The sequence below is a fragment of the Podarcis raffonei genome, chromosome 13, assembly GCF_027172205.1.
Source record: "Podarcis raffonei isolate rPodRaf1 chromosome 13, rPodRaf1.pri, whole genome shotgun sequence".
NCBI lineage: Eukaryota > Metazoa > Chordata > Lepidosauria > Squamata > Lacertidae > Podarcis > Podarcis raffonei.
In genome coordinates this window covers 10,372,115-10,388,608 of record NC_070614.1, presented here as the reverse complement: position 1 = coordinate 10,388,608, position 16,494 = coordinate 10,372,115, and the positions used below count along the sequence as shown (strand labels likewise).

Here is a 16,494-nt window from a genome sequence, read left to right as displayed (position 1 = left end):
CAATCCCTGGATGAATGGAAAAGGGCAATAACTCTCATTCACCAAAGTGAGTCAGGTGAGAAGCATGACGCCAATAGTAGCTGTATGTTTGTGTCCTCTGTGTTTACACGTAAGCGTGAGAGACTATGGGGGAGCCACCCCCAATTTTTACCACACCTGCCACTGGCATGCACCCAGTGTCAAGGACTGGTCAAGGGTGAATGTACCCCTTGGGTCAAAAAAATATTAGCCATCCCGAATTTAAAGATTTATCCCGTTCTCAAACCAAATATACCTCCCAAAGCATATTGCAAATCACTACAAAAAAGCGAGTCAATTCCTGCCCCAAGGTCCACCAGCAGCAGCAGATCCTGATGTCAATTTTTCTTTCTCCTTTCCCCTTATCCCTGATGTAGATCTTCCCAGACCCTCTTATTCCCTGGCAGGGAGAGGGGCCATTTTGGGGTCCACCTCCGGTGCCAAAATATCTTGGGCCAGCCTTCGGGCTTACAATCTAAAATGGCACAACACAAGAGGAAAACCGATTGGGAGGGAGGAGGAAATAAGCAAACTCAAGTGACACGTTTGCCTAAGAACCGGCAGGGGTGGAAAAAAAGATAAAAAAGAGGAAATAGCACACCTGCGCCAGCAGAGTGATCCTGCAGCCTGTCTAGTCTCTCAGCTGATCTAGGGGCTGCTGCCAGGTTGCTGGACTCCGACTCCCATCAGCCCCTGTGAGCATGGATGATGGGAGTTGTAGTCTAGCAGCATCTGGAGGAAACCAGGTTCTCTACCCGTGGCCTAAGAGGAAAAATCCCAACACCAAACTGATAACACGGACAAGGCAGGAACAAGCGAAAGAGTAGATGGAAGGAATATGGAGAGCAGGCAGTATTCAGGTCAGACGTTGCCGGGGCTCCACAGTGTCGTTATTCAGCTGAAACAGGCATGTTTGGGCAAACTGAGATGGGGCGGGGTGGGGAATGCAAAGTCTTTCCTCTTGTCAAGGACTTGTAAAGTTCTGGAAGCCACTGAAGGTGAACGGAGGTAGGTTGGGGGAACATGAAGCCGTCTCCTGCAAGCAAGCGACTGGGTTAATGTCGCATTGGCTAGCATCTTGGTCCATTGTGAAGTAGACGCCGTCCGGGGACCTGCTGGAGGGATCGTCGTTGAAGAAGTTGTAAGGCCGAAGGATGAAGCCCACTCCGTTGCCCACCGTCACGGTGTTGGGGATGTCCTCAGCGTGCGGCACATGAAAGAAGCCAGTGGAGATCCAAGCCACAAGGTCCTGGGGGGGGAAAGCAGCAGGAAACACAACAACAGGCCTGTTTGTCACGAGTGGAAGATGTTTTCCTCACTAATATGGTCATGGAAGAGAACTTCAAATCTTTTCAGTGAGGATTGGACATGTAACATCTAATTCCTTAAAAATCAGCACTGGCACACCACACGGATGTGTGCTAAGTCCCTACCTGTATTCATTGTATACATATGACGGTGTATCACCTGACCCGTCTACGGCAATTATTACCGTATTTTTCGCCCCATAGGACGCACCGGCCCATAGGACGCACCTAGCTTTTTGGGGGGGAAATAAAGAAAAAAAATTTATTCCCCCCCCCCCCAGGTGCGGGGCTGGGGCGGGGGAAGCCCGAGTTTCCCCCGACCCCAGCCCCCAGAACAGGCTGCTATCCGCTAGCCGTGGGAAAGCTGTGCCACTTGGCGTGGCTCTCCCACGGCTAGCGGAGCACTGCGCGAAGCCCGAAGCTTGGGGCGTGCTGAGTTCAGCGCGCCCCAAGCTTCTGGGTGCAGGCAAGCTCTCCGCTAGCCGTGGGAGACGCAGCGTCTCCTACGGCTAGCGGATAGCTTCCTGAAGCCTGGAGAGCGAGAGGGGACGGTGCGCACCGACCCCTCTCGCTCTCCAGGCTTCAGCAAAAGCCTGCATTCGCCCCATAGGACGCACACACATTTCCCCTTCATTTTTGGAGGGGGGAAAGTGCATCTTATAGGGCGAAAAATACGGTAAGTTTGCAGATGACACCACCATAATGGGTTTAATAACAGGTGGAGACGAATCAGCGTATAGAGGAGAGGTCCAAAAAATATCTACATGGTGCCTAGGGAACAACTTGCACCTTAATATCAGCAAGACAAAGGAGATGGTGTTGGACTTTCGGAGGAAGAGAGGAGAACTAGCCCTGCTGTACATCGGGGCGGGCTGTGTGGAGAGAGTCTCTTCCTTTAAATTCCTAGGAGTTTATCTCAGTGAAGACCTTACTTGGAAAATAAATACAACCCAGGTGGTTAAGAAATCCCAACAGAGACTCCATCTCCTCAGAGTATTGCGGAAGAATCAATCAACATTTGATTATCTCCTTCTACCGGTCAACAACAGAAAGTGTCCTTTCATACTGCATCACGGTGTGGTACGCTGGTTTGACATCAACTGATAGGAAGTGCCTACAGAGGGTGGTGAATACAGCACAAGATATTATGGGCTGTCTTGTGAATCCGCTGGATGAAATAGCGGAAGAACGTTGCCTCAGGAGAGTGAGGAAAATTCTCAGGGATGATTCACACCCTGGCCGGCACTTTCTTGATCTCCTGCCCTCAGGCAGAAGATATAGAAGCACGATTAGTCTCACCAACAGGGTAAAGAACAGCTTCTCTCCATGGGCTGTTAGGCTCCTGAATGAAAAGATAACAACAGGGCAACTGACTTTTGGGTTTGGTGGGTGTGCGTCAGTAAATGAGGGGAATTAAGACTAAGAGAGCTGAGTGGGGGGTGCTCGTGTAATCTCACTGTATACAAGTTGTACAAGTATAAAGTATTTCAATTCAATTTCAATTTTCCCAGTTCTCAGTGTGTTGAAACAGGATTTGTATCCCCTGTAGTTGGGTGGGCCAGTCGAGAACAGGCTGCATGTAGATCAGAGATGGAGACTCGGTGGCCCTGCAGAGGTTGCCGGGTTCCTATCAGCCCCAGGTAGTATGGCCAGAGGTCGGGAATCATAGGAGCTGGAGTTATGCAATATCTGGGTTCGCCATCCCTGATGTAGATGATGCTCAACCATCCTAGATGGTCTGTGGCCAAATTGTGGGCCATTTATCTATCAGAAGCATAACTGAACTCAGGGGTCAGGAGCAAGCCAGCAATAAATCACACCAGGTAAGTGAACTTAACTCTTAGAGGAAACAGAATCGGCTCACAAGTGCCAGGCCTAATGAGCACAGCAACAAGGTCTTGCAGAGTCTGAAGGTCCCCGCCTTCCCATAGCTGCCTAAGTCTCCTCCTCGCCAGAGTTTTCCCCAACCAATCTTAGACTATGCCAGTGTGGCTGCTTTTGCTCTGCCCTCTTCATGCCTCTCCTGTACTGTCTGAAAGACCCCTTAGGCAACAAGTTCCACAGGAATGAAGTCCCCACCAAAGAGGCTTAGCTCCGTGTAAATAACCCTGCAACATACCATATTTTTTGCTCTATGACTCACTTTTTCCCTCCTAAAAAGTAAGGGGAAATGTGTGTGTGTCTTATGGAGTGAATGCAGGCTGCACAGCTATCGCTGAAGCCAGAACAGCAAGAGGGATCGCTGCTTTCGCTGCACAGTGATCCCTCTTGCTGTTCTGGCTTCTGAGATTCAGAATATATTTTTTCTTGTTTTCCTCCTCCGAAAACTAGGTGCGTCTTGTGGTCTGGTACGTCTTATAGAGCGAAAAATACGGTAATAGTATCCTAGGCAGAGTATCACCTAGATCTAAGGCCATATGTTCTTTGGGTATGCCAGACTCACAACATTTAGACCATTATCATTATTACTGGTACATCTCCTTTACCCTTCCTCCTTTAAGGCTTTCTCCATCTGTAACGGACCTCTGTCCCTCTTCCTCAGGAAGCAATAATTCAGGATATCTTAGTCGGTAGACCACGAGACTCTAGATCTTAGGGTCACATTGGGTGAAACATTCCTGCACTGCAGGGAGTTGGGCCAGATCAGTGTTTCCTCAAACTTGGGTCCCCAGCTCGTTGTTGGACTACAATTCCCATCATCCCTGACCACCGCTCTTGCAAGTTAGGGATGATGGGAGTTGTAGTACAACAAAAGTTGGGGGCCCCAAGTTTGAGGAAACACTGGACTAGATGATTCTCACGGTCCCTTGTGCAATTCTAGGATCGCAGCACTCACCTCGTTGACGATGGTCTCATTGTCTATGAAATCAGCAAAGACCACCAGTGGATCCCAAGGATCATTCTGATTATAAATGCACGTGCTGATCAGCTCCTCCTCTTTCCGCTTGGTAACAGCCACCTTGTACCTGAAGGATGCGGATAACGGGGGAAATGGTTGAGAGGATGAAAGCAGAGACAAGAGGCAAGTTCTTTGTCCTTATTCCCAGCAGTGCGGTCTTCTAGTTAGAATATGATAGTCCGTGGCAAGATGGCTACCACCCATCCCAACTGCTGTATACTGAGTCACACAACTGGCCTGTCTTGCTCAGTATGGTCTGCACTGACTGACTCAAGGGTTTCAGACAGCGGACATTCCCAGCCCGAGGGGAGCATTCTGCACCCAAAGCAGATGCTCCACCACTGAGCTACAGCCGTCCATGGCCATACCCCACCAGAGCCCTTCCAGGGCATCTCTAAAAACCGCAGACAGAAGCGGTCCCCTTTATAAAGATCTGAGGAATGAGATCATCAACCCACTCTTACTTACCAACCCATCTGCGGCCACATTGTTCTTTCTTTTATCAGATCAAAATGATCAGACAACAGCAAAGGTTGCTGGGTTTATCGAGGGTGCAATGAGATTAAGGGCCACTATCTGAACGATAATCTTGGTCATTTGACTGTCCTTTTTACCCATTGTTGTCTTTTCAATTGTATATATTGCTTGTTTTATGTTGCTATGGCCGTTGGCTAATGCGAATAAAGTATATCTATCTATCACTGAGCTACAGCCCTCCAGACGTGCACTTCCAGGGTTGGAGTCAAACTGCTGGGGAATCACAGCGCCTGCCGTGGCTGCAGATACCGGTGACTCATAACTGCTGCCTTCCAAACGGTTTTTGCTGCATTAAAGGTAAAGGTACCCCTGCCCGTACAGGCCAGTCTTGCCAGACTCTAGGGTTGTGCGCTCATCTCACTCTATAGGCCGGGAGCCAGCGCTGTCCGCGGACACTTCCGGGTCACATGGCCAGCGTGACAAGCTGCATCTGGCGAGCCAGCACAGCACACGGAACGCTGTTTACCTTCCCGCTGGTAAGCGGTCCCTATTTATCTACTTGCACCCAGGGGTGCTTTCGAACTGCTAGGTTGGCAGGCGCTGGGGCCGAACAACGGGAGCGCACCGCGCCGCGGGGATTCGAACCGCCGACCATGCGATCGGCAAGTCCTAGGCGCTGAGGTTTTACCCACAGCGCCACCTGCGTCCCCTTTAGCAGCACTGAATTGACCCAGGAACGACCCTCAAAATGAAACAGGGTGGATAATGAATTCAAAAAGATGTTTAAATTGGTGACCCCCCCAAAAAAAACCCAAAGCCTTTTTTGCTAGGGATCATTGGGATGGAGGTTTCAAAGAAGCTGACTTATCTTTTTACGCATGCAACGACGACAGCTGGAGCTTTTATACGCGCAGAAATGGAAAAGGAAGAGATTCCAACCAAAGAAGAATGGCTTATAAAAATCAACGGACTATGCTGAAATGGCAACATCGACCGTAAAACCAAGAGATCAAAATGATGAAATGCTTATGGAAAAGTAGAGGCCTTTTTTTTTTTTGGACTATCTCTCAACGTATTTTAGCGATATGAAATCGCGAGCAGGATTCTGTTTTATGAGCGAGGGGGAGCAAAAAATGATTGATAAGCTGGAGTTAGGGGGGATTTAGCAATAAGTATTATGCAGGGACGCGAGTGGCGCTGTGGGTTAAACCACAGAGCCTAGGGATTTGCCGATCAGAAGGTTGGTGGTTCGAATCCCCGTGACGGGGTGAGCTCCCGTTGCTCAGTCCCTGCTCCTGCCAACCTAGCAGTTCAAAAGCACGTCAAAGTGCAAGTAGATAAATAGGTACCACTCCGGTGGGAAGGTAAACGGCGTTTCTGTGCGCTGCTCTGGTTTGCCAGAAGCGGCTTAGTCATGTGGCCACATGACCCGAAAGCTGTACGCCGGCTCCCTCGGCCAATAAAGCGAGATGAGCGCCGCAACCCCAGAGTTGGTCATGACTGGACCTAATGGTCAGGGGTCCCTTTACCTTTATTATGCACCAACCAAGGATAAGAAAAGAAAATCAGTGCAGGAAGGATGGGAAGTCAACAAGAAAAATATCAGTTAATGATAAATTTGTTTAAAGCTTTGAAAATTTAATAAAAATCAATATTTTAAAAAATGAAACAGGGTGGCATTTATCTGAAAGACAAACAGGACATGGTTTGCTGTTTTGGGCAATAGATAATGGTCATAATATAGACATGGAATCATGGGAACAATTGTGGAATAGGGTTATAAAATTTCCAGCATGTTACAGTTTAAGAGAAAATTATATTAAAATGATTTATCGATGGTATCTAACACTGAGTAAACTGGCAAAAATGTATAAAAATAAATCAAATAAGTGTTGGAAATGTAAAGAGGAAGAAGGTTCTTTTTATCATATGTGGTGGTCTTGTAGTAAGGTTAAGGCTTACTGGGAAATGATATACAATGAAATGAAAAGGCTGTTTAAAGTAGCGTTTGTAAAAAAAAAACCAGAAGCCTTTCTCTTGGGAATTATAGGGATAGAACTACCTAAATTGTATGGAAACTTATTCATGTATGCAACTACAGTGGCAAGAATGTTACCTGCCCCAAAATGGAAAGAAGCAGAAGTCCCAGGAAAGGAAGAACGGATATAAAAACTTATGGAATATGCAGAAATGGCGTAACTTACCGGGAGAATAAGAAATCAAGATGATAAACTTTTTATGAAAGAATGGAAACGGTTTACTGAATATTTATAGATAAATTGTAAACAGATAAAAACATTGGCAGGATTATTGTAATAACCTGCAGCTACATAAGAGTATATACATATATATATTATAAAGAAGATAAATAAATGAGTAAATTAAGTTGGACAGGCAGAAGATATTAAAAATAAATTTAAGGAATTGCAGAAAGAGGGGGAAGGAAGTCAAGTTTAAAAACGTCAAAATGATTGTAAAATCAGTGAAATGTATATACAGTGGTACCTCAGGTTAAGTACTTACTTCGTTCCGGAGGTCCGTACTTAACCTGAAACTGTTCTTAACATGAAGCACCACTTTAGCTAATGGGACCTCCTGCTTCCGCTGCGCCGCCAGAGCACGATTTCTGTTCTCATCCTGAAGCAAGGTTCTTAACCTGAAGCACTATTTCTGGGTTAGCGGAGCCTGTAACCTGAAGCGTATGTAAGCTGATGCGTACGTAACCCAAGGTACCACTGTACAGCCGTACCTCCGCTTACGTATCCCTCCAGTTACGTAAACTTCAGGATACATAAGTGGCAAACCCGGAAATATATTTCCGGGTTTCTGCCGTATGCGCATGCGCAGAAGCGCTGTACCACCCCGCGCATGTGCAGAAGCGGTCTCTCCGGTTGGGAAAACCTCAGGAGCCGGCCAGGCCTCCGGAACGGATTCAGTCCGCAACCTGAGGTACCACTGTATCTGAAAAGTATAAATAAAATGAAGAAAAAAAGAGAAAGACCATGGTTCTTGTTGCCTACCTGCCCCAGCTAATGGACCTCTCCATGGTGCTAGCTTCAGGCAAGTGTTCTCCAGCGAAGCTGGTGATCTGGATGCGGTAACTTCGCTGATGGTTCCACTGGTTCTCCCGGCTGGTGGCAAAGTGCAGGTACCGGGGGACTTTGCCGTCCAGCGGAAAGGCAGCGTCTTCTTCCTTGTCCAGGGTCCGGGTTGTGAGAACGGGCCGTTGGATCTGGTGCTCTGGGCTCCAGGGGGCCGCCACGGACTCAAACGCCATATCAAGAGCCACCAGGGAGTTCTTGATCCCTGACGAAAGCAGAGAATAAGGGAGAAGGATTTCCCATTTCGGTCCCTAGAGACAAACCCTCAACAAAGCAAGATTGTTGGTAGAGCACGAGACTGTTCATCTCATTTGGGAATTATAGGGACAGAACTACCTGAACTGTACAGAAACTTATTTGTGTATGCAACTGCAGCGGCAAGAATGTTACTCGCCCCAAAATGGAAAGAAGAAGAAGAACTCCCAGCAAAGGAAGAACGGATACAAAAACTTATGGAATATGCAGAAATGGCGAAACTTACCTGGAGAATAAGAAATCAAGATAACAAACTTTTTATAAAAGAATGGAAATGGTTTATTGATTATTTACAGTAAACAGATAAGAACATTGGCAGGATTATTGTAATAACCTGCAGTTTCATAAGAGTATATCTTGAAAGAAGATGAACAAATGAGGAAATTAAGTTAATTTGGATAGGCAGAAGATATCAAAGATAAATTTAAGAAACTGCAGAAAGAGGGGGAAGGAAGTCAAGTTTCGAAATGTTAAAATGATTGTAAAATTAGTGAAATGTTTAAACTTGAAAAGCAGAGAGAAAGAGAGAGAGTTAACCTCAGCGCCATAACTTCAAGCACCACTTTGGGCAAAAGATTCCTGCATTGCAGGGGTTTGGACTAGATTACTCTCACGATCCCTTCCGACTCTACAATTTTGTGATTCTTGCAGCCACTGGGATAACAGGCGCACCAACTCCTAGGGGCGGAGGGGTCTTTGGCCCCCTCAATATTAGCTGGCAGGGGACTGGGCCCCCTCAATGCTGAAGGGGTGGAGAAGGGCGAATGTGGTGCAGTTCAATGGCTGGCTCCTCCTGAGCGTGAGAAAGAGGTAGCCTTGCTGCGCTGGGCACTTGGCCTCCTCCTGACGATGCAATCTCACACGCGTGAAATGCATGCCAGCCCCTCACAATCTTGGGCGCAACACGGCACCTCTGAACACCAGCTTGGGCCTGTGGAGTAAACTTCCACATTGTATTTCGGAGGCGTGGCCTCAAATTATCCCCCATCGTGTAGGATTACACAAATCCCCATCTCTCTCATCACCAGTTATTCACTCGTCAGATGGGGATAATGGTGATCTACTAACAGGGTCGTCTCAGAGGCAATCTGTCTTATGTTTCATTGCAAACTTTTAAGACCAGCCAAGAACAGCTTGGCACCTTGAGAGCCAGTGTGGTGTAGTGGTTAAGAGCGGTAGACTCATAATCTGGTGAACCAGGTTCGCTTCCCCGCTCCTCCACATGCAGCTGCTGGGTGAACTTGGGCTAGTCACACTTCTCTGAAGTCTCTCAGCCCCACTCACCTCACAGAGTGTTTGTTGTGGGGGAGGAAGGGAAAGGAGATTGTGAGCTGCTTTGAGACTCCTTCGGGTAGTGATAAAGCGGGATATCAAATCCAAACTCTTCTTCTTCTTCTTGGCAAATTCTAACGGGCAGGGAGCTTCCCTGGGCTGATCAACAGCTATGAAACTCCCTCCTCCCTAACTTCCATTGTGGGAACTGTTCTTATCGTTTGCTTGCATTTCTTTGTGGACTTCCTAATTTGGTTTCCTTACAGCCACCGCATGAAATGATGAATCAGTGCATATTTTATCAGCAGAGTAGGTCTTATTCCTTGTGCACAGATGGAGAACTAAGGGTTTGGGAGAGACAGAGGGACAGAAAAAGAGGAGATGGGGGACTTATCCACACTTTCCTCCGCACTTTCCAGGCACGGCCAGAGCTTTACAGTATCATATCTGAATGCCCCCCCCCTTTTTTGCTCCAGAGCTTTCCCCATGAAAACCCACTCTTTAAAGCTTAATCAGAACAGGAAAGAGCAGGTCAAAGGGTGAGTGTGGATAAGCCCTGAGTTTGCCTCAATTGCACAATGAGCTAACAGGAGGCTTGAAAACAAGAGACCAGATTTTCCAGATCTGAGCATTTTTCAGTGGTTCACCATAGCTTTCCCTTTCTTCCAGGAGAAAGTGAGCAATGTACTGTATCAGTCTGCCCTTTATATACAGAAACACACTACAGTGACTATGTTGCAATGGCATCACTGCCTTTTCAGGTGGCATTAGAAGACTGGCTCCTTGCCATTTACCTAAGGGTGGAGTAACAGAGGACTCTGCCTGGTCCATCTGTGGGAATGTTGAGGGTGGAAGGAGAGGATATATCATTTAATAATATCCTTCCTAACTTGTGCCAGCAAGTTTCTTCTCTTAGCAGAGCGCATTCCCCTTCTTACACAGCAGGAAAACAAGTTCCTGTCTTGTCTGAGCCTTTTACTCTTATACAATTCAATCTAGCTCAGACTGAATTGTGTGTTCCCGGTAAGGTCCCCTTTGAATCCCTCCTAAAAGAATAAAGACACCACAGGCTTACTCATAAGGAACAAAACGTAGTTTTACTTACGATCAGGCAGAGCACAGTGTGATCCCTGAAGGCAGGCTTTAGGCTTAAAGTTACAAGCATGTACAGACAGGTTTACCCCCTATGGGAGATGACGTGGGGACTGCTATGGCAGCCAGCAGTCCAGTCCAGGTGATGCAGGAAGGTCGAAAAGAGAGAGGTAGCTACGTGACTGGACCTTTTGTTAGGTCAGGTAAGGTCGCGCCCACCTTTTAGTCACATGCAAGGAAGGATGGTCCAGGCCAGGAGGAACAGGAAGTTTCGACTGGCTGGACCAAACATTCCCTTGCATGTCCACTCTAGCAAAACAAGGAATGTTGTATTTGACTGCTCCCAGTGGATTACATCCCACACCGTCTTGTTCAGGATTGGTGTCTGGCAGGCAGCTCTCTGGGGGACTCCAACAAAAGTCTTTCCCAGCCTGAGGAGCCCAAAACGGAGCTCTGTGTACACAAAGCCCGTGATCTTCTGCTGTCCCCACATTCCTTATTGGACCAGAGTTTGAGCAAACGAAGACTCTGAACAGCAGCATCTCCCCATTTCCACGTGCAAAGAGGAATGGGGTGAGATTATAAGCAAGCGGTAAGTTGCTTACCCAACCCTACCAATAGTTTCCTGCTGCTGTGGAAGTTAATCCCGATCATACAACCCAGAGGGGCAGGGCTTCTCTATTGGACCCTCGATATTCTTCTCAGGCCACACCCACCATCAAGGCCACACCCCTCTCTCTAGGCCACCCTTCTCACTGGCTCTGCTCTCATGCTATCCCCCAAGTGCTTTTCTGTGGCAGGAATGTGCCTCTTGCTTAGCCTGATGGAGAAGAGAGGAGGAGATGGGGGTGAATGGGATGTGGAAACCTCTGACTCCTTTGTGGCTGGACTTCAGTCTTATCGTACGCATTCATGGTCCCACCCCCTTTTGCTTATTGCACCGCTCACCCCTAAGGTGACAGCTTCTGGAAGTTTGCCCCTGAGGGAATGTGAAAAGTTTCTCCGTTCCAACATAACCATTTAAAGAACTCTGCTTCACTGACATCTCTTTCTCTGCAATGCATCTGTAAAGCCCTAAACACTGTTTTATGAAACAGGACCATCTCCTGCTCATATAATTTACAAGCTGCTACTTCCCCTTGGCCCAAGTTTCTGGTTCGCTTCTGCTCTTTGCTACTTTGCTAGTGGAGCCAAGCTCTGGAGCCAAATGAGGATTCCCAGGTAAGATCCTCCCTCTATTGTGTGGGCAGGTAATCCCTCCCCTACCTGGCCTGATCTCCTTGGCAACGCTTCCCCCAGGTGGGATTGGACAACTGACTGGGGTAGGCGGAGACCTCCAGGTATCCCACCTGAGGGAAGGCAAAGCCAAGCCTATGCTGATGGAGCCGCTCCAGATCCAGGGGCTGCGTGCGTCCATGCAAAGGTCGCCCCCCCCCCCCCCGTTTTATGCGGGGAGCGGTCATTGCTAGTACTATCAGATGTTCCGTTATTTCATTTTTCTGAGTCCCGTTACTTTCCCTGCAACATGTGTTCCCTCACTCAAGCCGTGTTCTCGCCTACCTGCACTGTTCTGGACTGCACTTTTCTGGCTCCTGATCTTTGCTTATGGCACACTGAGGCAATCAGGGAGAGCAGTGGCGGAAACGGGAACAAAACCAGACAAGGAGCAGTGTGTCAGCCGAATGTTACCAGTGTTCCAGAAACAGATGCCATCAATTCTCTTAATCTGCCTTGAGGTGATGGATTGCATTTTATAGACTATTTGTTGTTTCAGATTGTAAAAGGTAAAGGGACCCCTGACCATTAGGTCCAGTCGCGGACGACTCTGGGATTGTGGCGCTCATCTCGCTTTACTGGCTGAGGGAGCCGGCGTACAGCTTCCGGGTCATGTGGCCAGCATGACTAAGCCGCTTCTGGCGAACCAGAGCAGCGCACGGAAACGCCATTTACCTTCCTGCCGGAGCGGTACCTATTTATCTACTTGCACTTTGACGTGCTTTCAAACTGCTAGGTTGGCAGGAGCAGGGACCGAGCAACAGGAGCTCACCCCGTCGCGGGGATTCGAACCGCTGACCTTCTGATCAGCAAGTCCTAGGTGCTGTGGTTTAACCCACAGGGCCACCCGGGTCCCAGATTGCACACTTCTGTTAATAACAGAATTATCTCCTTATGTCAGACATCACAGCTCCCAAGTATCCAATAAGGGGACCCTAAACAGCACATTCAGGTTTGGGAGAAGCATTATGCCAGAAATTGTGGCTGACCTTCCCAAGGGTGCTGATCCTTTATTCTCTCTCCCTCACCTTGTGATAGATCCAAGTTTCACAATCCTTGGCTTAGCATTGCAAAGCTTGGAGATTTGCACTGCTTACTGTACAAGGTGGGCATTGCAGCCCCAAAAGTTATTCTCTGGCTTAGATTTTAATCTTCGCCAGTCTTCCCCTTGGTCCCACCCAGCGGTGGAGCATATGCCCACACTGCCCAGGGCGGGTGCGCTCCCAAGGGGGGAGTGTGGTGCGGAGGATGCCCTCGCAGGCGTGGGATAGCTGCTCAGGTGCCAAGAGCGGTGCACGCACCTGCAGCCAGGGTGGACATTCGGCGTGCCGCCCACCCACGACTCCCAAGCCTACCCCAAGCTGTCAAAACAAAAGGGGAAGGGGGGAATGTCACTGGCAAAGCGGCGCAGCTCCCCCCTTACCCCAACGACTTGGGGTAGGCTTGGGAGTCGCAGGCGGGCGGCTAGCCAAATGTCACCCCCTCAGTGAGGGCACCCAGGGCGGTCTGCCCCACTGCCCCCCTTCCTACGCCCCTGATCCCACCCACTCTCCTTCTTCCAATCCCTGCCCCAATCAGACCTCATCATACTTCCAGTGACATCACCAAGGGTCCTAAAGGAGCCTCCCTGACTCATAATTTAAGCCAGAATAAACAAAATACAAATACATCACAAATGTCTCACAAGTCTCTTACCCGTCTGTTGTGGCAAAAAAGAAGAAGCAAACATGCCTAATTGTTAGGAAATTGTTAGAAAAAATAACATGCCATTTTCCAAGTTCTGACAAAAAATGTTTAGTTTTCTGAGTGCTAAATAAGGGAAGGTTCACACAGTGTCCCTTTTATAACCCACTAGTCTAGCTCTGGTACGTCAAACCCTATAAATAGACTGAATAGGAAAAGGAATTTTTAAACAGTCACACAAATCCTTACATTACTTGAAATGCAGAATGTGAGATTCCTGGGGGGAAGTTAGATTTCCTGTGGGACGCCCGGTGGCCGGGGACCCCCAACTGCAACCCCTCTCAGTATTCAGCTATGGTTTCCACAGTTAGGGTGGCAGAACATAACGTTTTGGGAAGTATGGGGCACCTACCTCCAACATCCAAGTCGACTTTGTAGTTCATAAGATGGTTGTGCATGGTCCCAAGTGTGTGCTCCCCGACCCTGTTTCCATACGCAGTGCCACCTTCCATGAGGAACGATGTGCTGATGTATCCCGTGGCATGGACCTTGACTTCTATAGCACCATTTTGGTAGAACACAAAATCCCAGACATAGTCATAGTTGATGAGAGTGGAGATGGCCCTCAAGACCAAAGCGTAGTTGTTCAACCCCCCGTAATAGAAAGAGCCCATGTCAGAAAAATGTCGCCGGAGAGGCACGCCCATGTCATGCTCAAAGATGCAGAAAGAGTTCTTGTTCAGTCTTGGGGTGTCAGAGTCTATCAAGTAGTGGCGGTCTACGTAGGTGGCCGTATAGGGGCAGTCCACTCCCCGAACCAATTCGTAAGAAAATTTCCCAATGCCAAGTGTTCCGTCCATGTACCTAGTCACCATTCCCCCGGGGCAGTTGGAGCCATAAGTAGCAAGAGCTTCTTGCAGACTCAACTCGTAGACAATCCTTTCCTCGCCAAATCTGATGTTGAAGAGGCGTGGCCCTGTGTTCACGTTCATCCCAAAGGCAAAACTCCAAGACCGGTAGACAACATGGCTGCCGGCTACGGTGTAGCGCATCCCGAGGGGCTCAAATTGCAAAGGGCCTGGATGAGGAGAAGATTCTGAAGGCTTCCTGGAAGTAAAATCGTTCTTCAGGTGGGCTGCTTTCACTCGGACCTCCTTCACACGCCCATCCACAAACTCCTTCTCCAGGTGGGCCATATTCTCATAATACTGGCCGTTGTAGAACACTTTCTTCACCTTCCACTCGGAGATGTTCAGGCTCCGGTGGTCCACCAGCACCTCCAAGCCAATGGGGTGGATGTAGTACCCGCTGCCATTGACATTGTGGAACAGGACAAACCAGGTGGCTCGGTCGCCAGATTCAAACCCTCGGGGGGCTGTGGTCAGAGTAGCCAGGTTCTTCCTATTATACTCACAACATTCTCTGAGGAAGTTGTTGGCCGCCTCAAGCTCCTGGAAAATGAAGATGTCAATATCTTTGTACTCCTTCACCGTCACCGGCCTGCTGTGATACGGCACCTTCCTGCCAAATTTCTTCAGCGTGATGTCACGGTGGCCCGTTGGGTTCGGAAGAGGGCCTACTACGAATTCGGTGACATTGGGATCTGGCTGGTTGCCAAAGTACACCACAGCCAAGGCCTCCCGGTGGGGCCGAGCCCTTCCGTGGTCCAGGAAGCCCAGAGCCCCTTCTTTAGAGGGGAAGTGTGTATCCAGGTAGTAAATGCAGTTATCGGAGGGCTTTGCCCGAGATGCATCTTCCAGGCGGACGCCAAGATTCTCCTTGAGGTATTTCACCACTTGGGCCATCTCAGCGGCTGACAGGTCAGCAAAGATCTCGCTCGGATCTCTGTTGGTGCCTTCGGGAGAATTCTGGAGCCCTGAGACGCCACACCTAACAACTTTTTCCTTTCTGGTCATCAGGACACAAACTAAAGCAAAAATGGTAGCCAGAGCCAATACCAGGAGAACAACCACGGCTTTCATGTTCATGCCGGTGTCTGCGAAAGGCAGCAGTGGTCGCGACACACTCAGCAACCCCAGCTGCTATTTCCTTGCAGGAAACGGTTTGGGAGGGAAGGAGGGAGGGAGGAAAGCTGCCGCTCTCTTCAGAATTAGAGGAGGGTTCAGAGTTAGGAATGCATAGAGGCTCATCAGCGACTATAAAAGGCAGGCTTGCGCTCTCTCTGCCCAGCTATGTATCCACCATAAGCCCAAGCTGGTCTTGGCTCAGGATGATGGGCCAAGAGGTCTTGGATTAGTCCAAGAGGTCTTTGGAGAGAACGCCAGGCGCTAGGTATGGCCCCAGAGAGGCAAAACACCCAGATTTAGCAGAGACCCTCAGAGAGAACGAGCTTGGAGGAGGTTTCTGTCCAAATGCTGTAACCCGATCCCTCCCAAGCTGAGAAAGTAATGATGCCTGCTCACGGCAGAAACCCTTTTCTGCCCTTTTCTCAGACCGCTCAAAAGCTCCTTTCCACCATGTTCACATTGCCCATCCCCCACTCCCCTGGGCCAGCCCCAGAAGCACAGATTTAGCTTGGCCCTCACGCCATAAGAATATGTGTTCAGTTTACTGTTGAGCCAGCTGCGCCATCGTGGTGGGTTGTCTATGTAACTCAGTTCCTTGATTTAAAAAAACCCCACTGGGTTTCTGAGCAAGAGCAACACATTTCAAAACGAGGCTGCAATGAAGGAAACAGGGTAATATAATGTACCTGAAAGCACTTTCCTGTTACTCAGTGGGAAATGAAACGGCTTCCTAGGAACTGTTCCAAATGTGTGCTGGTGATTTGGGACATTGCAAACCTGGAATCTGTAACACACCCAGTGTACTTTTCCAGCTGCCACCATAGGTCTAATTCACACAGCCTTGGAAACTTGCCTGCCTAAAACATGATACATCTCTGGTCACTTGCAAAAAACAAACAGCACCAAAAATAAGGCACACGATTCTGAAATTTAGAAAAGCCAAACCTGAAGGAACAAGACTTTCTTAGGCCTGTCCACCCCTACAGACCCTCTTGAGGACCAGCTAAACTTTAGCTACTGAAATTCAATTGTGGACTTGTTTTAAATTCTGGACTTGAAATGTATTTATTGTATTCTGACCTATCTGT

General features: G+C 48.6%; 1 protein-coding gene across 1 annotated transcript; it reads right to left on the bottom strand.

The window, feature by feature from the left end:
- Positions 1–247: 247 nt before the first annotated feature.
- On the bottom strand, positions 248–15,623 carry LOC128400002 (membrane primary amine oxidase-like). The gene is made up of 4 exons (XM_053361929.1): positions 13,792–15,623; positions 7,722–8,007; positions 4,162–4,291; positions 248–1,267 (listed from the first exon to the last, which is right to left on the bottom strand). Exons 1-4 carry the CDS (start codon positions 15,365–15,367, stop codon positions 983–985), a joined length of 2,277 nt encoding a protein of 758 aa, XP_053217904.1. The 5' UTR covers positions 15,368–15,623; the 3' UTR covers positions 248–982.
- Between the last annotated feature and the right edge of the window lie 871 nt (positions 15,624–16,494).

Coding starts and splice junctions, on each gene's coding strand:
- LOC128400002 (XM_053361929.1), bottom strand. CDS start 15,367: ATGAACATGAAAGCCGTGGTTGTTCTCCTGGTATTGGCTCTGGCTACC. Junction 4,292..7,721: donor AGGTCCATTAGCTGGGGCAG/GTAGGCAACAAG, acceptor CGCATCCTTCAG/GTACAAGGTGGCTGTTACCA. Junction 1,268..4,161: donor ATGAGACCATCGTCAACGAG/GTGAGTGCTGCG, acceptor TTCCCCCCCCAG/GACCTTGTGGCTTGGATCTC.